The sequence below is a fragment of the Bombina bombina genome, chromosome 3 (assembly GCF_027579735.1).
Source record: "Bombina bombina isolate aBomBom1 chromosome 3, aBomBom1.pri, whole genome shotgun sequence".
In the NCBI taxonomy this organism is placed as follows: Eukaryota; Metazoa; Chordata; class Amphibia; order Anura; family Bombinatoridae; genus Bombina; species Bombina bombina.
Genome location: NC_069501.1, coordinates 1,132,763,710 through 1,132,790,961, shown reverse-complemented (window position 1 = coordinate 1,132,790,961; position 27,252 = coordinate 1,132,763,710). Strand labels below are relative to the sequence as shown.

The 27,252-nt window shown below is 35.4% G+C and overlaps 1 protein-coding gene across 2 annotated transcripts in view; it reads left to right on the top strand.

Moving 5' to 3' along the window:
- The window catches only part of TNFRSF19 (TNF receptor superfamily member 19), a 92,418-nt gene that overhangs the window by 32,491 nt on the left and 32,675 nt on the right, over positions 1-27,252 (top strand). For both annotated transcript variants that reach the window (XM_053708505.1, XM_053708506.1), the window contains 3 exons: positions 1,388-1,498; positions 12,440-12,618; positions 16,900-16,985. In XM_053708505.1, coding sequence (XP_053564480.1) covers positions 1,388-1,498; positions 12,440-12,618; positions 16,900-16,985 — 376 coding nt within the window. The remainder of the gene's footprint in view (positions 1-1,387; positions 1,499-12,439; positions 12,619-16,899; positions 16,986-27,252) is intronic.

The following is a 27,252-nucleotide window of genomic DNA, read 5'->3' as shown; positions in this document are numbered from 1 at the left end:
AAAAGGCCAGCGACATACAGGGTACGTCGCTGGTCCTTAAGGGGTTAAGCTTTGTAATGATTGTGCTTCTTTCATTTTGAAAGCACCGAAGGCACTGTAGTGTCCTCTGCTTTTGGATTCTGATGAGCACTGTTGTAACGTTTGGAATGACTATGGATTAATTGTGATTGGTAAGGGTGTAATTCACAGGAGGGTGGCTTATAGGGACAGTGGTACCTTTGGTGCTTTCAAAATTAAAAAAAGGATGCTGCTTTCAGGAAAAGTAAGTGCAGTTCACCTCTTAAACCGTTATCCCCTTCGAAAAGCTTATTAGAGATTTTTTTATTTTTTTTTAAACGTTGTGTGCTAGAGCTAATTAACCCTACACAAAACTAAATTTTTCTCATTTAATTATTGTTTTTATTTTTATTTGCTTAGATTAGGTTTTTCATTCAGGATTTGTGTAGTTCCCCTTAAATAGAATGGGTTGCGGGCCCTGAATATCCCCAAATGATAGGAAATTAAAATACAGCAAAGAAAATCTTGATATTTTAATGATTTTGCTAAAAGACCATTAAATACAGTAGAATTGCATAATCAAAAAATGCTTAATATATAGACAATGCAATAAAAAAAAAAAAATTCCCCTGAAGATATTCAAAGTTACTTCCACTTTCCCTGCCCTAGAATAATGTGACAGCCATCAGCCAATCACAAAACGCATACATGTATACTCCTGGAACTCAATGTGTGGATAAAAGAAAAATTGCACACATTTTGATAAGGGAAAATTAATTGAAAAAGTGTTTTTTTTTTAATTGCATTCTCTATCAGAATCATGAAAGTTTAGGGGCATATTTATCAATGTGCGAGCGGACGTGATACGAAGTAGCGTATAATTTCCGCTGCAAGTAGCGTATAATGTCTGCTGCACATCGATAGATACCGACAGCATTTGCTGTTGTTATTTATCATTGCACCAGCAATTCTTGTGAACTGCTGGTGCAGTGCCGCCCCCTGCAGATTTGCGGCCAATCGGCCGCTAGCAGGGGGTGTCAATCAACCCGATCGTATTCGATTGGGTTGATTTCTGTCCGCTGCCTCAGAGCAAGCAGACAAGTTATAGAGCAGTGGTCTGAAGGCTTGCCGAAAACAAGGGGCATCAAGCTCCATACGGAACTTGATAAATATGCCCCATAATCTCAACTTCAGTGTTCCCTTAAGTTAACTAGCGTTGTTTTCTTCCTTTCCACACCAAACTTTAGTACCATGTAAGAGGTGATGCCCATTTCATTTATATAACAACTGTATAATGGTTTTGAAAATGGTTTTTAATAAATGTATTATTTATGGATTAATATTTGTTTTCCCAAATTCACTAATCCTATTTTGCTTCTGTTTACCTTAGATTAGCAAAGCACTCTCTGAAGTTGGGGATTGCATGGAGCAAGAATTTTTGGACAGTACAGGCAATTGCAGGCCATGCAGACAGTGTGGTCCAGGCAAGGAGCTATCCAAGGTAAACAGCGCTCGTTTAAAATTCTGTTGTTGTTGCTGTTGTTGTTGTTGGTTTTAAAGTGTCGTTTTAATAGTAAGTTTTCAAAAGGCATAAGTTTTTTTAAAAAAGCGGAGTTCATTTTTCCACTGCTCTCTGTAGCTGCTTCTAAATGCTAAAGGTACATAAGTAATTTAAACGTTTTAAACCTTCCATTTTCTTAGAATAAATAAAATATGCTATAACTGTTATCGCCTCATCAGAGGTTAGTACAAGAGAGCTATAAACAAACTCCTGCACTGCTCTAGCAGTTACTGTGTAGTATGTTGCAGAAATATAGTATAAAATATGCTATAACTGTTATCGCCTCATCAGAGGTCAGTACAAGAGAGCTATAAACAAACTCCTGCACTGCTCTAGCAGTTACTGTGTAGCATGTTGCAGAATTATAGTATAAAATATGCTATAACTGTTATCGCCTCATCAGAGGCCAGTACAAGAGAGCTATAAACAAACTCCTGCACTGCTCTAGCAGTTACTGTGTAGTATGTTGCAGAAATATAGTATAAAATATGCTATAACTGTTATCGCCTCATCAGAGGTCAGTACAAGAGAGCTATAGACAAACTCCTGCACTGCTCTAGCAGTTACTGTGTAGCATGTTGCAGAATTATAGTATAAAATATGCTATAACTGTTATCGCCTCATCAGAGGCCAGTACAAGAGAGCTATAGATAAAACTCCTGCACTGCTCTAGCAGTTGCTATGTAGCATGTTGCAGAATTATAGTTCTTAATCCTATCGGATGTACTCCAGTCACTCAGTGGGAGTGGAAAAAACACAATTTTACCAGTGAACTTGCCCTCCAAAAAAGGTGCAAAGAATGTTTTACTTTTATGGGGAATTGCATTTTGAGTTTAAAGGAACAGTAAAGCCAATATAAAACGTTTCAGACAGAGCATGTCATTTTAAACTACTTTCCAGTTTACTTCTATGATCTAATTTGCTTCTTTCTGTTTCTATTACTTGTTGAAAAACATACCTAGGTTCAGGAGCAGCAGTGCACTTCTGGGAGCTTTAAGCTGGTTGGTGACTGCACATCTATGCCTCTTGTCATTGGCTCACCCACTGTGTTCAGCTAGCTCCCAGTAGCTGCTGCTTCCACTAAGGATACCGAGAGAATGAAGCAAATTTGAAAAGTAGTTTAAAATTGTATGCTCTAAATCATGAAAGAAAATGTTTCGTTTGCTTGTCACTTAATAATAGATATTGATTTCTAAAACTTAAGGGGCATAATGGTATAATAATAAAATTATCTACTGTGTTAGAGCATTGTATTATTGCACTATTTCATGATTTAGATAGAGCATACATTTTTAAACAGCTTTCCAATGTACTTCTTGTATCTAATTTGCTTAATTCTCTTGGTATCCTTTGCTAAAAAGCATATCTAGTTAGGCTCAGGAGTTGGGAGTTAGCTGCTGATTGGTGTCTGCACATATATACCTCTTGTGATTGGCTTACCAATGTGTGCAGCTCGTTTCCAGTAGTTCATTGCTGCTAAATCAAGAAAGGATACCAAGAAAATAAAGCAAAACTGATAATACAATGAAAGTCGATTTTTTTTTTTTTTAAATTGTATGCTTTATCTAAATCGTGAAAGAAAAAATTGTGTTTCATGTTCCTTTAACATATATTTAAACTACCACTAAATACTGTAGAACTGAATAATTTACAAATGCATAATAAAAAGGCAATGCAACAGCACTTAGAATTTGAAATGAACAGTTAAATACTTTCTGGCAAATTTCAAAGTTAAATTGACACTCAAGTCAAATTTAAACTTTCATTATTCAGATAGAGCAGCAATTTTAAACAACTTTCCAATATACTTTCATTAACAAAATGTGCACAGTCTTTTTATATTTAAACTTTTTGAGTCACCAGCTCCTACTGAGCATGTGCAAGAATTCAGACTAAACGTATATGCATTTGTGATTGGCTGGTGACTGTCACATGGTACGTTTATGCATTTGTGATTGGCTGATGGCTCTCACATGGTACAGGGGGAGTGGAAATAAACAGATTTTTTTCTGACAATTTTAAAAGTTACTACTCATTTGAAGTTCAGACTAAGTGCTATTGCATTGTTTTGTTATCTTGCATTTGTTGATTATGCAAATCTAATGTGTTGACTGGTCCTTTAAGCACGAGTATTAGCACCTACTGTGTTTACTGCTTCTTTAATCAAATTTTCCCTCCACCTGTACCGTGCAGCAGTCATTAACCAGTCACAAAATACATATATGTATATACTGTGGACTTTTACGCATGCTCAGTAAGAGCTGTAGAAATTGTGCATATAAAAAAAAAGTTTAAAAAGTTGTTTTAAAGTGCATTTTCTATCTGAAGCATGAAACTTTTTAATTTTGACATTACTGTCCCCTTAAAGTCTACTCTGAAGAAGTAGTGCAGTTCCACTCCTAGATATGGACAGTAATTGGTGGCTACTCCTAACTGATTAGTTTGTAAAAATAAATATATATACAGTATATTACTTGTAAAAAGCATTTTTCAGGCTTGAATATAAAACTTGTTAAACATGTTTTTGGGTACTTTGGCTTAAAAACCAGCTGTTTGTGGTGTTTTATAACAAAAATGATCTTTATATGATGTGTCCTTTGGCTGTTTGAACTGAATAAAGATGCATGTATTCTACATGTATCAACACGTAATCTAGGCATCTGGTTAAGAACAACTTCTATTATTGCAGCCAAACTTGACGGTAACTGTTCCTTTAAAAGACACCATTATGGCCTTGGGCAAGTGGTAAGATCATTGTAATTAAATAATTTGATCTGTCATAAAGCAGAATGCAGAAATAGACTAAAATGTATAAGATAGACTGCCGCCTGGGGAAACTGGTTCTGATCAACTGAAAAAAATGTTATGTTGAGTGTTTATATTAACATAGATTTCTAAGGCAACTAACAAAATACGTAATTTGCTTAGGAACTGTATCTGGTATAATGTTAATTTTTTTTTTTTTTAATGTTCTACATAGAAAGATTTATTCAAATAATAATTTAAAAAAATAATGCCTGGGAGGCAAATTACTTACAATCTTAAATCATTTAGTTGCTAGTATTGCAAAATGTAGATGAATTTTGACCATATGACCATTTTAATATAAGATCGTTTTTTATTGTTTGAGGATTTTTTCTTAAAGGGACACTAAACCCTAACATTCTCGACATAATGGTGTATTTAAAGCAGTGCTTAGCTTGACAATAATATGCATATGTATTTTTAAAAATTATATTAGTTGTATTATATAAATATTTAAAAAATGAGTGTAAACTTATATAGTTTAATTCTTATTAATGGCAATGTTGTAACAAATTTTAGCTTTGATTTAAAAACCCTGATCTTCTTATCTGATTTCTTCTGCAGAGGCCAATTACTAACAAACTGAAAAGTAACAATCTCAGTAGGTTTAGTTTCCTGATGTGTTTTTAACATTCAATAACTTTTTTTTTTTCATATATAGAAATTTAGTAAATATCTATGATTAATCAGTGAATTGCATTTTTTTTTATATACTAAGTAAATGTTTTTATATATAGGGGTTGATTTATCAAAGGCTTCGCAAGCCTTTTGACCCCCTACAACTGCAGGTTCTCACAAGAGAACCTGCACGCCGTATCTAACAAGCAGCGGTCATCAGACCGCTTCTTTCCTAACCTTTCGCCACCTCTAAGGTGGCGAATTTCAATCTCCCCCCCCGGTCTCGTCCGACCGGGGAGATTGACAGCTCCTGCCTGCGCGTGATTGGCAGTGCGCGGGCAGGAGGCGGAATTGTACGTGAGTGCAAAATAGCGCTCGTATGCAATGCTGAATTCCGCGTATATGCACCCATGGCCCCCGCAGCTTGATAAATTGACCTTTTAAACTGACTTTGTTAGCAAATTGTATTTAGTGTTCTCCCCAGGTCCTATTTAATGGGCACATCACCCAGCTAAAATTTTAAGCCAAATGTTTTTAATGTTTGTTGCACAAATTCTCTTAAAGGGACACTGAACCCAAATTTTTTCTTTTGTAATTCAGAAAGAGCATGCGATTTTAAGCAACGTTCTAATTTACTCATATTATAAATTTTTCTTCGTTCTCTTGCTATCATTATTTGAAAAAGAAGGCATCTAAGCTTTTTTTGGTTTCAGTATTCTGGACAGCACTTTTTTATTGGTGGATGAATTTATCCACCAATCGGCAAGGACAACCCAGGTTGTTCACCAAAAATGGGCCGGCATCTAAACTTAGATTCTTGCATTTCAAATAAAGATACCAAGAGAATGAAGAAAATTTGATAATAGGAGTAAATTAGAAATTTGCTTAAAATTTCATGCTCAATCTGAATCACGAAAGAAAATTTTTGGGTACAGTGTCCCTTTAATCAGTTTGTTAAATTATGCAATTCATTTGTGCTTTGGATATCTTAACTAACATTTATAAATAATAGAAAATGTTATAATATTGCACTTCCCCCACCCGGCTACTTCATAATGCCACCCAGCTGGGAAAAGTTTCTTTGGAGACCACTGAGATTGCGTGTTTATCTTATCTTATCCTTTGCTTTGATCAGTTAAGGACAATTATAAATTAGCTCCTACACTGAAAGTAAACATTTTTTGTACAGTGTTGTAGGGTCAGAGTCTTAGATCTTGCAGGAATCCTTTCAGCCTCTGTGGAGCTAACTTTATTAATGTTTTTACTATGTATAATTCCCCAATGAAATGTTTAATGTGCCTTTAGCCTTCAGACATGGCTTCCTCCGTACACTCTTTATCATGTTTTAGGTCTGTATGCCAGTGCATTTTTTTTATGATCTTCTCCCTGCAATATATCAGGAATTTGGCTCTTTTTACAAACTGCTTTAAATAAGTAGGCCCTAAGTCCCTGGCACACATATCAAAGTAGGCCTTTGAGACAATAGTTTCCATTGGAATGGTCAAAGTAAGTATTTGAACAAATCCATTCACTATAAAAAAGACATTAAACACTTTGGGCCAGATTAAGAGCACTCTCACTCTCTCCGCACATTTACGTGCAATGGTATTACTGAGTGGAGTGCAAATATCGCCCTTACTCAATATTGCGCTCCTCTCGTAATCTGGCCCTTTGTTTGTAATCTAAAATGTTAAATTATATGTATCAAAAAAACCTTTGCAAAATATTTTCATTGTTTATTTTATCTTCTTTTCCTGTAATTTTAATTCTGAAAATTGTAGGTTTTCCAATTTCTGTTACAAGTGTAAGTGCAACCTTAACACCATTGTATTCTACAAAAGCATTGGTTGCACACTCAGGTGACCCATTTATACTGTCCCTAATTGGCCTCAGCAGAAAAGGAAACCTAGGTTTCAACATGTCAGCTCCCGTTGCTTTAAAGGACCACTCAATGCAGTAGAATTACATAATTAACAAGTGCATAAAAAAAAACAATGTAATAAAACTTACTCTGATGCTGATTTTCAAATAAGCAGTAGATTTTTTTTTCTGACATTTATTTTTTTTCTCCCATTTTCCATCAGCCAATCACAGACTTAGTATAAGTATACACTGTGAGCTTGTGCACATGCTAAGTAGGATCTTGTTCTACAAAAATTGTGAATATAAAAACACTGTAAAATGTGATAATGGAAGTAAATTGTAAAGTGCCTTAAAATTGCATGTTCTGAGTCATAAACGTTTATTTTGACTGTAGTGTCCCTTTAAAGAAACTAAAACTTTACAATTTTTATTATTATTATTAAACTGAATGAAGGATTTGTCAAGGTTTTTTAGTTTTCATTTAAAGCTAACCGGAAGTGCATGTTTTTGTACAACTAGCCGTAAGGACTTCTTGCACTCACTGGTTGATGAGAAGATTCCAGTATGTTTTAAAATGCCCTTTTTTGACTCAACAGAGAAGAGAATACTAATGTGCCTTTAAAAGGACACAAATGTTAAATAATTTGCTGAACATGTATTTTAATGCACTTTGTAATGTAAGCTTGTTAAAAAGGACACGTTTAGTTGTTTTTCTATGGTTGCCAGGCATCTTTTATAAAATAGAAAAATATAGTAGACTTTTGGTTTTGTCCCTACATCCGGCGTCAGAACAGGACCTCTGCTCTTGTACCCCGAGTGGGCAGTATGGCAACATCAATTCTTTCTTTAATTTTAATGTGTTTTTTAATAAACTTCTATTTTACCGGATAGCTGGATTGCCCATTTATATATCATACACTTGGCAAGCCTAGATTATTGCATTTTGTGCCCACCTTGTTTATAGCAAACTGCTGTTTTCTGTGTACAGACTGCGCAGGTGCATGTTGGTCAATTCATTGTATATTGAAGTGTACTTGCTAGTCAGCAGCTATGTGTGCTGTAAGATCAGGGCATTTTTAAGGGACAAGATGTTTTATTGTTGTATGATTTGCTTCTTTGGATTAAATTAGTTTATGTTGCAAAGTACAGTAAAACAGTATCCTATCCTTCTTTTTTTTTTAAATATCTCTAACTCTAACCAAGTGTGTCTTTGTACACTGTCTTCTTTTTAAAATGCAATGATCAATTCTAATCCAGCTTCATATAGAACATATTCCCCCCACCCAACTGAGCCTTTAATCGCCCTTGGCATGTGTTGATGCTGTTTCTTTAAATTCCACTAGAATACTGTGTAAAATGTACATATTTTAAATTGTGCGCAAAAGGAATTCAGACAATTACATTGTATATACATTAGGTGTTCAGTTGGTTAGTTTAATTCTATTTATAACCTTTTTTTTTTCAATAGTTTTGTTTCAAAGGGACAGTCTACTTTAACATTATAGTTTTAAAAAGAAAGATAATCCCTTTATTACCCGTTCCCCAGTTTTGCATAACCAAGACTGTTATATTGATATACTTTTTACCCCTATGATTACCTTGTATCTAAGCCTCTGCAGACTGCCCCTTATCTCAGTACTTTTTACAATCTTGCATTTTAGCCAATAAGCTCTGGTTCTTGAATAATCATTATCATGCCCCAAAGTTTTAGGAGAATACCGACATATATGCCGACTCCAGCTTGCTCCTGTTTGTGTAAAGGGTCTTTTCATATGCAAGGGGAGGGGGGGGGGAGTGTCTTATTTCCCACTTGCAGTGGGCTTTCCAGCTACCTTTTCAACAGAACTAAACTGAGAGCTTCTAAGTTAGTTTTTAAACAGTTTTATACTGGATTTTTATATCAGTATCTGTGCATCTTATTCTTTATAGTAGTGTCTATTACATGCAGTTATATGAAAATGAGTGTATACTCTCACTGTACAAGTATTGTTTGCATTATAAACTGCCTTTAACTGTACAATATGTTGACACTTTATAAATAATTAAATGTTTACATTTATACATAATAATATAGTGCTATGGCAACATCATACTTTCCAACATTTTCACGTTGCCTGCATGGCTCCATGGGGCAGAGGTGGGAGTGGCTATGGGAAGAACATATTTTCTTACACAATAAAATAAGTTATTCAGTGGCCTTGTGGCAATGACATCATCACCAGCCACAATTCAGTATTATGTCTGCCTTGCAACCTGCTCCATAACGGGGAAAAAGGCTTTACTTGTCTAACTGCTGGCAGTGTTTAGTATGTGCCATGTCTGACTGCTGGCAGTGTTTAGTATGTGACATGTCTGACTGCTGGCAGTGTTTAGGGTGTGCCATGTCTGACTGCTGGCAGTGTTTAGGGTGTGCCATGTCTAACTGCTGGCAGTGTTTAGTATGTGCCATGTCTGACTGCTGACAGTGTTTAGTATGTGCCATGTCTAACTGCTGGCAGTGTTTAGGGTGTGGCATGTCTGACTGCTGGCAGTGTTTAGGGTGTGGCATGTCTGACTGCTGGCAGTGTTTAGGGTGTGGCATGTCTGACTGCTGGCAGTGTTTAGTATGGGACATGTCTGACTGCTGGCAGTGTTTAGTATGGGACATGTCTGACTGCTGGCAGTTTTTAGTATGGGACATGTCTGACTGCTGGCAGTTTTTAGTATGGGACATGTCTGACTGCTGGCAGTGTTTAGTATGGGACATGTCTGACTGCTGGCAGTGTTTAGTATGGGACATGTCTGACTGCTGGCAGTGTTTAGTATGGGACATGTCTGACTGCTGGCAGTGTTTAGTATGGGACATGTCTGACTGCTGGCAGTGTTTAGTATGTGCCATGTCTGACTGCTGGCAGTGTTTAGTATGGGACATGTCTGACTGCTGGCAGTGTTTAGTATGTGCCATGTCTGACTGCTGGCAGTGTTTAGTATGGGACATGTCTGACTGCTGGCAGTGTTTAGTATGGGACATGTCTGACTGCTGGCAGTGTTTAGTATGTGACATGTCTGACTGCTGGCAGTGTTTAGTATGTGACATGTCTGACTGCTGGCAGTGTTTAGTGTGTGACATGTCTGACTGCTGGCAGTGTTTAGTATGTGACATGTCTGACTGCTGGCAGTGTTTAGTATGTGACATGTCTGACTGCTGGCAGTGTTTAGGGTATGACATGTCTGACTGCTGGCAGTGTTTAGGGTGTGCCATGTCTGACTGCTGGCAGTGTTTAGGGTGTGGCATGTCTGACTGCTGGCAGTGTTTAGTATGGGACATGTCTGACTGCTGGCAGTTTTTAGTATGGGACATGTCTGACTGCTGGCAGTGTTTAGTATGGGACATGTCTGACTGCTGGCAGTGTTTAGGGTGTGACATGTCTGACTGCTGGCAGTGTTTAGGGTGTGACATGTCTGACTGCTGGCAGTGTTTAGGGTGTGACATGTCTGGCTGCTGACAGTGTTTAGGATGTGACATGTCTGGCTGCTGACAGTGTTTAGGATGTGACATGTCTAGCTGCTGCCAGTGTTTAGGGTGTGGCATGGCTGGCAGCTATAGGTAAACAATTCATGCTTCTTTGACTTGTCGACTTCACAAACCCAATTTCTCCCAACCCAGTGGTGGTTCGGTGCCTTAAGTTTGAAGAACCCTGTTCCATATGGCAATGTTTGGCAATGTTTAAATGCAGAAGAGATTCCTGGGACAGTTGTAGAAGAAGACAGGAGGCCAAAAACTAGGACTGTCCTGGGAAAACCTGGAAAGTTGTAAAGGTGCAATAGACAGTACTTAATCTTTGTTCTAGATTTGTGTAAGGGGGAAACTTGAACTCCATTTTTAAATGTTTTTTGCACCAGATATTTTAATGTGCCTTAAGTACCCATATGAAGCCATAATTGCTACCTTTATCCTTGAAGTGTCAGTCTTTTACATTCTTTAAAACATATATTGCATGGGGACCCCTCCTTCCTGGCTTTATAGTATTTAGTTTTAAAAGGCCATAGCTTTCAAAGTCAACATTTGATAAAATTGAAAACCTGTTGACATCAATAACAGTTTAGCATTCCTTCCATTGTACTGTACACAAAATGTAGTGTTTGTCAGTCTATACTGCTAATGGATGTGCACATAAGCCATAATTTAAATATATATTATTTTTTGTTAAACTGGGCTGTATCCATAAAAACAGAACTAGCACAGATTACAGGTGATGACTGGATAATCAACCAAAGAATTTTGGTAAATCCTGACGTCCTGTAAAATGCTTTTAAGCTATTGCATTATGGACTTTGAAAGTGCAGTGGCCATAGCAGCTGTTCTCCCCTTTTTACCATACACTGACAATTCTGCCGAAAACCTGGGTCACATTACAGGCAGACTCGGCACCCTTCTCCTCCTCCCCTCAACCTTGGATTACACATACATGGCACTGACTGAAAGAGCTAGTTTATCCTGAATGTCACTCCTTTGCTGGGGTTAAGCACATAGCAACTAACATCTCTTCAATTATAAAATGTTCTAACAAATGAGAGAGAATTCTTTTATTACTCCAGAATGTCCTTTTAAGAAGAACCCTGTTTAATCTGTCTACTTTAAGCTATTTCCAAAGCTAGTAACCTTTTATAGAATAGAAACAGCAAGATTTGTATTTGATTAGCTAAACACAAAACATGTCCAGTTGAAGAATCTGTACTTCTGCTTCTCAAGTAAGAAACTGATGCTTAGGTGGGTCACACTTATAAAACATAGCGCTTGTGTGCATCTTTTCCTTTCAGTCTAGTAACTCTGCTGCCAGGCTTGCAGTGATAGGGTGCATCATACACCCAGCAACTATACTGGTGATGGGAATCTAATTCTTTTCCTATTCACTTTTCTTTGGTTTTGCATTCATATATTAATCACAATCTCACATGTGTAATATAAACTGCTGCTCAGTAGCCTGACATTTATGTTAAGGGTAAGATTTACGTCCCAGATCAAGACAGTTTTATCATATATGGTACATGTGTATTTCAACTTGCACTTATGATAAATATTTAAAGGGATAGAAAGGTCAAAATTGAAATGTGCATGAGTGCATTGCAATTTGAAATAGAATAATTTTTGTAGTATACTTCCATTGGCAAAAATGCTTCTAATAAAAGTTTTTACTTTTTTTTCAGCAGCATATATTTTTCAGGCCCTCACAGCATATGTGCATATGCTACTGATAAACAGTAATAACGTTTGCCAGAAACATTTTTGCTAATGGAAGTATATTGCAAAAAATGCTTCTATTTGAAATAGAAATTCATTCATGCATATTTCAATGTTGGCCTTTCTATCCCTTGAATGTATCTAAAGCTAAGGACAGTGCAGCTGAAGGCTTTAACCACCGATAATAATAATGATGATAAATATATCTTGTGTCATTTATTTGCGACAGAATTTTATTACAAGTCTTAATCTTCTAGTAGTGTAATGCAATTCATTTTACTTTTCTTTGAGGTGTATATCTGCTCCATAAAGAAACTTAGTTATAATTCTGTGTCAAACACTTTACTAAGTTTTAGATGAAAATATTTTTACAGGAATGTGGTTTTGGATATGGAGAAGATGCGCAATGTTTACCATGTCGGCCTAACCGATTCAAAGATGATTGGGGCTTTCAAAAGTGCAAACCTTGCCTGGACTGCGCCACAACGAATCGCTTCCAGAAAGCTAACTGTACTTCTACCAGCAATGCAATATGTGGCGATTGTTTACCTGGGTATGTATTTTAAGACATTATTTAACTAGCAAAATATTGTAAATATTTTCACAGTATTCCTCATTCTTTATTTTCCTTGATGAAAAATATTTCTGTATGTAAAATTAAAGGAACAAAAAGGTGCAAAAAGAAAAGAATCTATTGTGTTATTGCTTAAAATAACTTTATGATTAACCTTTGCAATGCAATACTAGGGAACACATCAGTGAACCAATGACGAGAAACTTATATGCCTAGCCACCAATAACCAGCTAGCTATTAGTAGTGCTTTGGTGCGCCTGAGCTTACCTAGGTATATTTTTTAACAAAAATACAAAGAGACTAAAGTATATAGAAGTAAATTGAAAAGTGGCTTAAAATAATATGCTCTATTTGGACCATGGAAGTTTTATTGTGACGCTCATGTCCCTTTTAATTATCTTAACAGTATTAAATAGCATATTCAGAATTATTTGTCTCTGTGGCATCCATGCGGTTAAGGATCCTAAATGCACTATGCACATTCCCTATATCCAAGCTATACAGAATTTCCAGTCTTAATGAGCACAAGCCATATTGGGGAGGGTTAATGAATATGCTATTTAATCCTGCGCTTTCTTTTGTAAGGAAACTGCTTTGAATGCTGTGTCCTATAGCCTTCGCCAAACACACTATTTCATTCAAGTGTAGATCAATTAAATTCAGCTTAGAAGGACTTTTTTTTTACTGCTTGTTATCCTCTTCATTTATGAACGGATTATATCACTGGTTCCTTTGTAGTAAATTCAATAAACATATGGTATGGAAGTCCTTATTTTAATTATCACTGCTGCACTGTTGTGTAGAATAAAAAAAAAAACACAATAAAGAAATCTGAATTCAACTAGGCCTATGCAGAATAATCCTTTCTGTTTTGTTGTAGACACTAGTAACTTGACGTTAATTAAAACGGAATATAGGAGAGCCACTGCTATATACTTATGTTACTCATGCTTTTCTGCATAGAGGCAGTGATCTCTTACTTTAAATTCAAATTTCAATAGAATTTCTATATCAAAATAATACATTCTTTGTAGTTTCTGGAACACTTGCTCTGTGGTGTGATCCCTTTAAAAAAATTTATAAAAAAAATGATTACTTCTGGCTTTGTAATATCTGATTTAACCTTAAAATTAATTCTCAAGTTTTCACATAAAAACAAACAAACTGAAAATGGTCTTTAGCCTCATTACATAAGTGAATACTGAAGGTAAGAGACAAACTATTCTCCTATAAACACACAGAGGATAAATGGAGAACATTTTTAAAACTTTGTTAAAAAAAATATACACATTAACACATCACATGGTTATAAAAGTAAAATAATTAAATAAAAATGTGTTAAGCGAAATTATGGAAAAAACGTAGAAATTTTTAATTATTCAAAGAAAAAAGCACAGACTCAACATTCTAAATAAGTAAGGGATGTAACAAAACATGCAAAAAAAAGCAATCAAATTAGGCAAAATTGAAAATGAACAAGTACTTACAAAGGATTCAAAGTAAAACTCTAAAAGGTTTTAAGTATATAAATAGCTAACGTATCTATATAAAAATATAGGTACATTAAAATGTGAGATGGGTAACATGATTAAAGGGACACTGAACCCAATTTTTTTCTTTTGTAATTCAGAAAGAGCATACAATTTTAAGCAACTTTCTAATTTACTCCTATTATCAATTTTTCTTCGTTCTCTTGCTATCATTATTTGAAAAAGAAGGCATCTAAGATTTTTTTGTGGTTTCAGTACTCTGGACAGCACTTTTTTTATTGGTGGACGAATTTATCCACCAATCAACAAGGACAACCCAGGTTGTTCACCAAAAATGGGCCGGCATCTAAACTTACATTTTTGCATTTCAAATAAAGATACCAAGAGAATGAAGAAAATTTGATAATAGGAGTTAATTAGAAAGTTGCTTAAAATTTCATGCTCAATCTGAATCACGAAAGAAATTTTTTGGGTACAGTGTCCCTTTAATAGTGACAAGTAGAAGGCTGAGGTACTAAACTAGTTCTTTTCTTCAGTATATACAAGAGAGGAACTAGTGGGAGATGCATTGAAACAAACTAGAAAATATAAGCCCATACCGGTAACTGGGTCTCTAGATAATTTAAGGTAAAAACTGGATAAATAAAACTCTTTGTCCAAATAGAATACACCCAATGGTTTTAAGAAAATTTAGCTTACTTTTTCAAGACTCATTATCCTCAGGCATAGTACCCCAGGACTGGGGTAAAGCTGATGTGGTGCTACTTTTTAAAAAGGGAAGCAGGGCTGATCCAGGAAGCTATAGACCAGTTAGTCTGACATTGGTAGTGGGGAAGATGCTTGAAGGGATTATAATACATTATATTCTTGAGTATTTTTGTGTAAACAAGATTATGAGTTAAAATCAGTATGGTTTTATGAGAAATAGATTATGTCAAACTAATCTAATTAGATCCTATGAGGAAGTAAGTAAAATATAGATAAATTAGAATCGGATAATTTTATATACTTTGATTTTGCAAAGGCTTTTGATAGAGTGCCATATGAGAGATTATTGTACAAAACTAAGGCTTCTAAAGCTAACAAAATACTAGTATGTATTAAAAGAGGCATTGGTGCAAGGGAGGAAAGCATAATTCTGTCACTATACAAATCACTGGTAAGACCTCATCTTGAGTATGGTGTGAAGTTCTGGGGATGAATCTAAAAAAAAAAGTTGAAAAAAGGGCCACAAAACTATTAAGCAGAATGGAGAATTTAAACTACGAGGAGAGGTTAGCCAAACGGGGTCTGTTTTCTCTAGGAAAAAAAGGGGATTGAGCGGTGATATGATTACTTTAAATAAATATATTCAAGGCCCATATATAGAGTAGGCAGAAGCTTTGTTTATTACCAAGGAAATTGTTTGTGACCAGAGGTCACAATTTAAGGCTGATGAAAGGAGATTTAATCTCCAGCAACAAATGTTTTTTCACTGTAAGATCAATCAAATTGTGGAAACCATTGCCTAAGGAGGTAGAGGATGCCAAAACCTTAGATACATTTCTGGTTAGAAACAGAATTCAGTGATATGATTGCTTGTGGTAAATGGGTCACCATTTTAATTGAATTAATTTAAGCTCAATTAGAGCTTTTTTATTGTAAATCAAGTAGAATCTGTATAGGTTGAACTTGATAGACTTCTGTCTTCTTTCAACCTCATCTTCTAGGTTACTATGTTTTCCTTTTGGGAGCAAAATTGTAACTAGAAGTTAAATCATAAAATAGTATTTTAACTATATTTGGTGATGGTCCCATGTAAAATCAAGCAAATAAACAAATTAACCCCTGCATCAGGAGTGTATTTTGGCCTAGGCAAACAGCAGGTGACTTAACTAGCACTAGCCATCTGTATTTTATTTTATATATATAAACTCAGCTCTTCAATTTCACAATTTTATTGGGTTATTTGGAATAGGGGTTGTAACTTATGAGTGAAATAATCATTTATAAACAAATGAAAATGCAGCCTGTTTGGTACAGACATAGGTAGATTTTGAAAGGCAAGGGAAATAACTTATTTTTCAAATCACTTGAAAATAGTTCATTTTAAGCAAGCTGTAGATTTTTTCTAACACATTTTAAAATGTCCTTCCAAAGCCCCTGTATCATGTGACAGCCATCAGTAAATCAGACTTGTTTATGTATACATTGTGAACTCTTGCACATGCTCAGTAGGAGCTAGTACCTCCAAAAGTGTGCATCTAAATAGCCTGGGCACAATTTGGCTTTAGTGTCCCTTAAAGGGACAGGAAACCCCCAAAAAAATTATTTCATGATTTGGATAGAACATAACATTTTAAACAACTTTCCAATTACTTTCATTATCAAATTTGCTTCATTATCTTGTTATCCTTTGCTGAAGGAACAGCATTGCACTACTGGCAGCAAGATGAACACATCTAGTTAGCCAATGACAAAAGACAAATCTCCAATTGGCAGCAGCTCCCACTAGTGTAGGATATGTGCGTATTATTTTTCAACAAGGGATACCGAGAGAACAAAGCACATTTTAAAATAGAAGTACATTTAAAAGGGTCTTAAAATGACATGCTCTATCGGAATCATGCAAGTTTTTTATTTTGACTTTCCTATCAATTAAAATGCATGAAATGTGTTACAGACAATAATACAAAGACAATAAAAAATCCAAAACTTTATATGTGTCAAAATTATCATTAGTTTCAATAATGTCAGTCATTTTCTTTTTTTCTTCTACTTTTTCTAACAGTTATTACAGAAAAACCAAGCTTGGGGGCTTTCAGGACATGGAGTGCGTACCATGTGGCGATCCTCCCCCTCCTTACGAACCACACTGTGAGTATATAGCTTAATGATTCTATAAGTTATTGTCCACAGCTACAGTTGTCGCCGTGCAAGACTCCATGAATATATGCGTAAACATGTACATGTGTTAGAAAAGGTCAGGGGTCATCACTTGCCCCACTTTTGAATTTGCAATTAGACTCAGTAATTCTAAGTTATACCAATGTCTTCAATTGCAATGACATTGTTCTAAGTTTTAATCCAATCAAAAATGTTATTGAGAATTTGCCTTTGCAAAAAAAAGAATCCTTTCAGCTAAACAACGTGCTTTTTCACCGTGCAATAGGACTCATTTGACAGGAAGGAAGCAGACAGGCTCTTCAGTGGTGGGAGGGAGAGGAATAATAATAAAAAAATGTGATTTTTACAAAAATAGCCTTTGTTGCTCAGAAACATTTTTACTGTTTATTTTCATTAAACATTTCTTTTAGTTTAAGTCTTTTAAGCTGTTGTTTTTTAAAATACACTTCACTTTAACTTCTTGTGTAATCATTTGCTTGTAATGAGAAAAGCACTTGTGATTCTTGTTATTGTGAAGGCTGTGGCCCCTAATATGCAGCAGATTTTTACAGTAGTGAACACATTTAAAGTGAAAGTCAATCCTAGCGTTGTACAAACGCTAGGATTGACTATTGAAACAAATAAAGGGGATACTTCATGTAGAAAGCTCCTTTATTTGTTTCAATCGATCGCTGTTCTTAGCTGCTACAGCAGCCCACGGCTAAAAAATAGCTGTTCGGTAAATCCGGCTCCCATGGGCGCCAAGCCGGATTTACTGCACGGCTATTGGCTAAGAGGTGGAAACGTCACATCTTAGCAAAAAAATTTTTTAGCCGTGGGACTTTCACTTTAATTTGACAGAAAGTTGGTACCCAATTGAATATAGTCCAGTGTGTTTTCTCAGCCAGTGTTGGTGGCAGTTTCACTATAATAGACAATGATCTATAGCCGATCCCCTGCAGAAAAACAAAAGCAGTAACCCAAGACTAACCTCACCGTCTTTGTATTTGGCCTCAGTAGCACTTATTGCCAGTTTATGAGATTCTTTGTTAACACTGTATTACGGGTTCCCACTGGTGTTAATGGCCTAATATTAACTGTTGGGGGCCATTTCCAAATGTTCCCTTTAGGTTCAGTAAAATGTACAGAGTTATTTGTTAATTTTTATTTATCTTTTTTTTTTTTAGGATTTCTAAGGTGCAGAAAACACTTTATTTAAATAAATATATATATATATATATATATATATATATATTATTTTTTCTTTTTTTTCAGGATTCAGATAGAGAATATAATTTTAAACAACTTTCAAATTCACTTCTATAATCAAATCTGTTTCATTCACTTGAAATAATTTGCTGAAAGAGCAGCAGTGCACTACTGAGAGCTAGCTGAACAGATCTAGTCAGCCAATCACAATAGATAAATGTGTGCAGGCACTAATCACCAGCTAGCTTTCACTAGTATAGGATATGTACATATTCATTTTTCAACAATAGATGCCAAGAAAACAAAGTACATTTGAAAATAGAATTGAATTTAAAAGTGTCTAAAAATAACATGATCTATCTGAATCATGCAAATTTAAAGGACCATTAAGCTTGACTTTTCAAGAATGCATTAAATGTTTAATTATTGCTAGTGAAACATTATTGCAATATACATTCATTATTCATTTTGCAGCCTTTTGTTGTAAAATACATCTAAAATTTGTTCTTGTTTGACTTTCACCCAGGGAGGCTTGGGTTAATAATTTATGCCAGCTTTTGTTTACTTTTCACTCCCTGTCTAAGATTCTGTGGTGTCACATGCTTTTAAAAGGTGGATTATCAGTTTTGCATCAACAATCATGATTGGAAAATCATTATTTGCAATAGTAACTAAGTTGAAGCAGTGCTAAACCTCCTTAAGGGAATACAAAAGGACAGGCTACCCCAGTCTGCACATGTGCAAACAGAGTTTATGCTATATCTGATTATTAGTTTGTAATTGGTTATTATGGGTTCTTTTGTTCTGTGGGACAGGGAAATCGGTGAAAAGAATAAACGTAAAACAATATACTTATTTGACAAAATAAAGCTGTAGTTTTCATTGCAAAATTACTCATATATGAAGGTTCATAATTATGTAGTTTATCATTTGTGTTTAATGTCCCTTTAATTTTGACTTTTCCTATCCCTTTAAACTTATGTATCTATTTTTATACAACATGGTCATCCTAAAGTTTTCTGATTATCATAAATCAGAACAGATGTATTGATAGGTAAAAAAATGTATACATCTATTGCTCACCATTGTGAGTAATAGCTGATCAAGCTAGGGCAGATTCCAGACAGATGGAATAAGTTGCACATAAACAAGATACACTAGTATGTGAAGTCTCCTATTCCAACCCTTCTCACTACTGATCAGTTGGATAAATAGATATAGGGGTAAATAAATAAAAAAATAAAAAATTCTCATATTCAATAGTTAGAGCACATGAAGCTTGGCTAGTTTCCAGGCAGATGGGTCTGCATCAAAGGCTCAAATTGACATGAAAAATGGGGAAGGAAGGAAATTAAGTGATTTAAATTGGTCTAGTCTTTAGGAGTGACAATACTCTCTCTGGTGAGAACGCATGGGATCTCAAAACTTCAAGTCATCAGCCTTTTGCTCAAGGATTTGGTTTGATCCCCAGCAATTTTTGTTGTGGCTTAGTGAAAAAATGGTGGTGTTTTCCTGTGTATTTCATAGAAAGTTTCATAGAACATCAGAAAATGCTGACAACCAGAGGCCTGGAATTATTTCAACAGCAATTTCACAGCCCTGCAGTGAGATCTGGGAGAGTAGCTCAGACACAAGAGTTTATAAATAAATAAAAAAGAGAGAAGCACTCAACCTGGGAACGAACAATAGCATAATAGCTTGTTCTATGGCTATTTACCACCCAAGAAGCAGCCTCTTTTTGCTCAACATGTGTCTTTCACAGAGAAGAACTTTCCTGAAGCATATCAGTCTGATCCTGACTTCACAGTACAGTCCAGCGTCGAAATACCAGGCAATCCCTGTCTGAATGAGAGAAACGGCAAAACCCCAGACGTATGTTTCGGCCTATTGTGGGCCTCGTCACTGAGGTGCAGCCATATCCCTCTAGGCACACTGAGCAACGGGTCCACGTCTGGATTCCTGCATCACACTTAGGGAGACTTCCCTAAGTGTCATAATTTGCATCATTTAAACAGAGAGAAGCGCTCAACCTGGGAAAGAACAATAGCATAATAGCTTGTTCTATGGCTAGTTACCACCCAAGAAGCAGCCTCTTTTTGATGCTCCCCCCCCCCAACACCCAATCGTTAACAGGAGCAGGAATGGTTACCAAATTAGGCATTGCAGGGATGAGGGTAACAACTGTAGCACAAAGTGCAACAAGTTTGAAATGTCTGCAATGGAACGCTGCCTTACATCACTTTACCCAGAATGGGAGTCTATAGCGAATTTCCCAACTATGTAAACGGGAGTGGGGTTAAATATCAGTTTGTAGCACACACACCAGATACATATATTAATGTGGGAGATTAAATATCCTACCAGAAAGCAGCTCACACACTCACTACATGAGAGGTTGGAGACTGTTGCAAAATCTGAATGACAACCTGGCATATTTGTGTATACAATGTTTTGCGCCAAAGTTCATCCATAAAGGAAGTCTCTACGGTGCTAGTTGTAACATTAGTTGGCGTTCTAGACCATAGAAAGAAAGACAAACATTCAAACCTTAAATGCTTAAAGGCACAGTACACTGTAAAAATTTTTTTATATGAATGTATTTTCAATGACTTGTTATACCAGCTGCAGAGAATAAAATTTATGAGAAATTGCATTTTAAGGTTTATTCGTGTATATGAAGTAACTGGTTTTGTGATTTTAAACCACAGCCTATTACAATGGGTTGAGCTTCAGGTAATATCAGATCTCATTATGTTATCAGTTTCATGTACACAGACTTGTTTCCTTATCTTATATTTGTCTGGAAAACTAAAGCTCAATACTTAGAGAGAACAATGGAACATGATCATTTTATTACTTAACTATCATGCCCCCCACTGAGAGTGTAATCTCTTCTGCTGGCTGTGTTTACTTAGGCTATTTAATAGAGTATACTCCAGTATAGAAACTTTCAGTATAGGTTGGGAAACCACAGGCTAAATCAGCTCTTTCAAATGCCAAAATATGGGTAAAGTAATTTTGATACTTATAAACGATTTAAAACACTCCAGCAGGTAAAATGAATCATTGAGAACAATTTAAAGGGGAGAACATTTTTGGGTGAACTGTCCCTTTAAGGTTGATTAAGGAACTCTTCTGAAAGCAACATGGCTTGTGATGATGCATATTCACAGGTAGAGGAACTTGGAGTATTAAGAAAAATAAATCGTACAGTGCTCCTAAAAGTGCTGCTTCTCTGAAGCAAAAAAGATGACTAAGGACATTGGAAAATGTACATTAAAAGGATGAGGCTGATCCAAGCCTTAATTTCTGTTACTGCTTTCTTCGGGTACAGGTTGAAGTATGGAAGTGCTTGGCCAGCTACACATCTTGTAGCCTAGCTTCATGCACTATCAATATAGAATGTGTATGGGGGCCTCCCATTATAATAATGTGAGGCCAGATGGGTGAAGCCAACTCCAAATCTTTATAGCAGCTCATTTGTTTATTCAAAGTCAGTTTGCTATTTTTATATAATTAACTGGAACTACTTGATTGTTTAATGGATTCTTGATACACGTCATTGCATTACTATAATTGGTATATCATCCTGTGCTTTTATGTGCCATTCTAAGCCTTTTAGTAATGTGATTATAAAGTTAAATGGACATTAAATATTTATTTTATTTGTTGCATCTAAAAGTAGATAAAACAAACAAACATTTTGGTTATAATTCAGGTGGGAAACCCAGTGTCTATCAATATAGCTGCGCTTTAGCATTTAATATCCCTTTAAAAAAACTGAAATCATGTGGGCCGGATTAAATTAGCCATTGGCACTTAGAGAGCTCTGGTCTGTGGGCAAGTAGTTCAGACCCGAGTAACATCTCTTCCTGTTGTCATTAGATTGACATTACACTTTATTTCTATCATGAAGCATGTCAAAAAATGTTTTTGCTTGAAAAAATATTAAGTATAAGCTGTTTAAATTTAAATGAATACTGCGGTAATGGTGTTGTACATCCTACTAATCCTCATTGGCTAATAAGGACAACTGCCTCTGTTTTACTGGTGGAGAGGGACACACCTTTGCAACTGTGACAAGAAAACATCAATTGAGGACAGACAAACATACATTTTTCAAACTACAACATTTTTTAATTTTGATATGTACTTTAAGGACCACTAAATGCAGTAAAATTGTGAAATTAACAAGTTCATTATAAAAGACAATGATTATTTACTCTGAATTTCAAATAAGCAGTAGATTTTTTCTGAGAATTTTTTTCCCCTCCCATTTTCTGCCCCCTGTACCATGTGACAGACATCAGCCAATCACAGACTAGTATGCATATACACTGTGAGCTTGTGCACGTGCTCAGTAGGATCTTGTTCCCCGGAAATTGTGTATATAGAAAGACTGTGTGCAAAATTTGATAATGGAAGAAAATGGGAAAGTTTTTTTATTTTGGCTTATGTTTCCCTTTAAATAAACTATGAACAAAATGGTTGACTACATTGTCCAGTTTACAGAAATGGCTTTTAAAACCAGGTATAGTCCTTGAAATGAATAAAGTCAATTGAATCTATACTTTTTCTATACTTATCTGTATGTCCTTTAAATGTAAAACATTGTATTGGTTTGTATGTGTCAGTGACAAAATAGATAACATTTCTAACCAACCAACAGATGTTAATAAACCATTGGTAACATTATATTTTACATTATGTTTTAGCTTTATCTAATCCTGTCCATTAAAAAAAAAAAGAGGGAAATTAAGACAAATATTTGTAGGCAGTTTAGTCTATTGCAGTGCTTTGGTGGCAATGGGGAATTTATAAATGCCTGTGGGCCCCCATAAATTAACAAAGTCTTTTGTAAGTGCTCAGTACTTGGCAAGTGTTTTGTTTGCCTGTGAACACTTGTAAGGGGCATGAACTTCCTGTGCTAAAGGCTTATAGAGTGTAGCAAGTATATTAAGACTTTTATCATAGATTCTAAAAACTGGTAGCAGTTGATTATTGCCCAGCTGGCAATAAATCTCCCTCATCTCTTTTATCCACTGCCTGTTTTTAGATGTTTGAAAACAGAAACCGGTTTAAACATTTACCTCATGTTGTACATTGTCAAAGACCACTGCATAAAAAAGGAAACGTTTGGTTAGAGCTGGGAGTTACAGAACAAGTTCTAGTCAGATGTATTTTCTTTGTCAGCAGCTGCAGGGAAAAAAAAAATAATAAACTTATCTTTATTAGAAATATCTTTATGAGTGCCAATAAATACACTATGCAAAGATGCAAACTGTGCAGACAAAATTAACTTTATATAAACTTGTAAAATGTCTATTTCTTCCCTCCTCTTTCCATACATTATACAAAAAGCCGCATTTACCAGCAGTTGTGTAGAGATTTATGATTTTGTTTTGGAGATAGTAATTAAATAATTAAAATGCACAAAATAGGAGCATTGTATTAATGCAGGAATTTTGCATTGTAAGTATGTGTTTCATCATGGCTGCTGATTGCTGGCTACCTGTGTAGGCTATTGAGGTCAAATCTGAGTTTTTGCACTCTATACAGCACTTTACTCCGCTTCTTATTGGCTCACAACCATATAATGTTTCGTACGTTGTGGCACCTGTGTGGAACTTTAGCTGTGTGTTTTTTGAGGCTAAAATTAATTATATTGAAAATAATTTGCTCATTATCATTAACGCTACTATTTAGCTTTCATAGATAGAAACCCATTTATGTAATAAAATAGTATTTATTGGTTATCATTTGAAGGACCATTAAATACTGTAGAATTGCATAATACAGAGACAATGCAATAGAACTTAGTCTGAATTTTAAATGTGTAGTAGATCTGTTTCTGACATTTTTCAAATTAGTTCTATTTTCCTTCACCCCGCATCATGTGACAGCCATTAGCCAATCACAAAATGCATATAAGTATACACCGTAAAGTCTTGCACATGCTCAGTAGGGGCTGATGCCTTAGTATGTACATTTTAAATATGGAAGTGAATTGGAATTTTTTTTAAATTGTGCTCTCTATCCAAATCATGAAAGTTTAATTTTGACTTTAATTAAAATACTGTTTCAGGTTCCTTCACACCATAAAGAAACACTAAAGCATCCTCTCAACATAACTTCAGTAATATATCACAAAATCTGTATTTCATTCATTTGTTGTATTTATTTCTTTAGCATACTGTTGGGCAGTTTATATCCCTCTTTTTTTGGTTTCTACTTCATCTGTTCTTTAGAGAGAAGTGAATTTCAGCCATCATAGGACCTCATGTTTCCTCTGTTCTGGCAACTCATTAATTTACATGATTACACTGTTCTATTTGGTCAAATGGACATTGTACACTAGATTTTTCTTTGCATACATGTTATGTAGATGATCCATTTATATAGTCTATTTGATTGGTGTCGAAATGTAGCCACCAATCAGCAAGCACTATCTAGGTGCCGAGCCAAAAATGGGACGGCTCCTAAGCTTACATTCAAATAAAGATACTAAGAGAACGAAGAAAAATTGATAATAGGAGTCAATTAGAAAGTTGCTTAAAGGGACGTAAAACCAAATTTTTTCTATCATGATTTAGATAGAACATAACATTTTAAACAACTTTGTAATTTTACTTCTATTATATTTTCTTTGTTTTTCTTGTTATCCTTATTTGAAAAGCAGAAATGTAAGCTCAAGAGTGTGCACGTGTCTGCAGCACTATATAGCAGCAGTTTTGCAACAATGTTATACATTAGCAGTAGCACTAGATGGCAGCACGATTTCCTGTACTGTAGTGCTTCAGGCATGTGCACGCTACCTAAATAAAAAGAGAGAAGCGCTCAACCTGGGAATGAACAATAGCATAATAGCTTGTTCTATGGCTAGTTACGACCCTAGAAGCAGCCTCTTTTTGCTCAACATGTGCCTTTCACAGAGAAGAACTTTCCTGAAGCATATCAGTCTGATCCTGACTTCACAGTACAGTGCAGCCCTGAATTACCAGGCAATCCCTATATGAACAAGAGAAACGGCAAAACCCCAGACGTACGTTTCTGCCTATTGTGGGCCTCGTCAGTGAGGTGCAGCCATATCCCTCTAGGCACACTGAGCAACGGGTCCACGTCTGGATTACCGCATCACACTTAGGGAGACTTCCCTAAGTGTCATAATTTGCATAAATTAAAAGAGAGAGGCGCTCAACCTGAGAACGAACAATAGCATAATAGCTATGGCTATGGCTAGTTACCACCCAAGAGCACGCTACCTACCTAGGTATCTCTTTAACAAAGAATAACATGAGAATGAAACATTTTTGATAATAGAAGTAAAGTGGAAACTTTTTAAAAATTGTATTTTCTATCGGAATAATAAATGAAAATTTTTGGGTTTCATATCCCTTTAATTTTGCGTGCTCTCTGAATCATGAACGTTTAATTTTGACTAGACTATCCCTTTTTAATGTTGTGTGTCAGAAATGTAAAGGGATATTAAACACAAATTGTAAGCTGCATGATAATGTACCATAATATATAAGAAGAATTTTGCAACAAATAATTCAGCTTTATTGTTTTTAGGCTTTTTTCTTTTCACTTATTTCCCCTGTCCCCCAGAACAAAAGAACCCTTGCTAATCAATTACAAACTAATAAGCAGATATATCATGAACTCCCTGGGAAAAAGTGGAACAAGTACCTATTTCAGATGTATTTTGCAATGTTTCATTTTTAACAATTAAACATTTTATGTGTTGTTCTAATATAGAGCTTAAAGGGATGGGAAACCCCAACATTTTCTTTCATGATTTGGTTAGAACTTAAAATTTTAAACGACTTTCCAATTGACTTATGTTGTTAAATTTGTTTCATTCTCTTGTTATCCTTTGCTAAAGGGACAACATTACACATCTAGTTAGCCAATCACAAGAGACAAATATGTGCAGGCACCAATCAGCAGCTAGCGCCCACTAGTGTAGGATATGTGCATTGTTCTATTAAACTCCTTGTTAAAAAAGAAGTGAATTAAAAGTGTCTTAAAATAATAGGCTCTATCTGAATAGTAGAATCCATTACACAAGACTGAGTATTGCCAGCAGGATTTACTAGCAAGGAAAAATGGTAGCTTTATTTTATTTATTTTTTTAATATTAATGGAAAAGTCGGGATTTCTGAATTTATACCTGTATAAAACTATCATACATATCTACAGTTATATAGTGTATTGTAAAACATTTGCACAAAAGATTAAATATGTTACATGTCATGACAACTGTCATTTTATTGGTAAAACATGCTTTGTTTTGCAGTCTAGGAACATACACTTTGAAAAGCTTGTTGCATGTTTCTTACCTCCTTTGGGGCAACCAATTGGGTGTAAATGTACTGGTCAAGCAATCACTGTGTATCATGCTGCGGGTTCTGATTTTTGGAGCGATAGTTTACAGGGAAAAAGCATACAAAACCAATAATGAAAGTTCTATTACAATGTTTGTTTACTATGCATAGAATTCAATCTACAGTTTCCTTTAAACCTAAAAATATCTCTATAATTGTAATACTTGTCAGTGCTTCCTCCTACACTTTGTTAATGACATTCTATATTCCTGCATTGCTATCAAATGTATCCTTTGTTTCACATTTTATTTTGCAATATTATACAGACTCTAAAGTCTGCAAATAGGTAGAGCAGACGGCAAATAATCTAACCCTGGTGGGATTAACTGCCTCTTTGTCATTAATCTATCTAAAAGAATAATGAAGAATAATGCTTTGTGTATGTAGCGACATTCTTCCCATTTTACTGGAACCTGCTGTGCTTTGGTTTTTTTTTTACCGGATTGTTAGATGTATAGAAGAGAGAAAAGCATCCCTCTACCAATCTGTCAGTGTCTGCATTCCTCAACACAACCAGCTTCAGTAGCAGAAATGGATTCGTACTTTCCAAAAAATCTTAGCCTGCCAAAGAAGTTTTAATGTTGTTACCAAGCAAAGTTTTTCCATCCTTTCTGGCACCCGAGGGGTTAATCTGGCCCTTAAACAATGATTCTGAAAAGAAG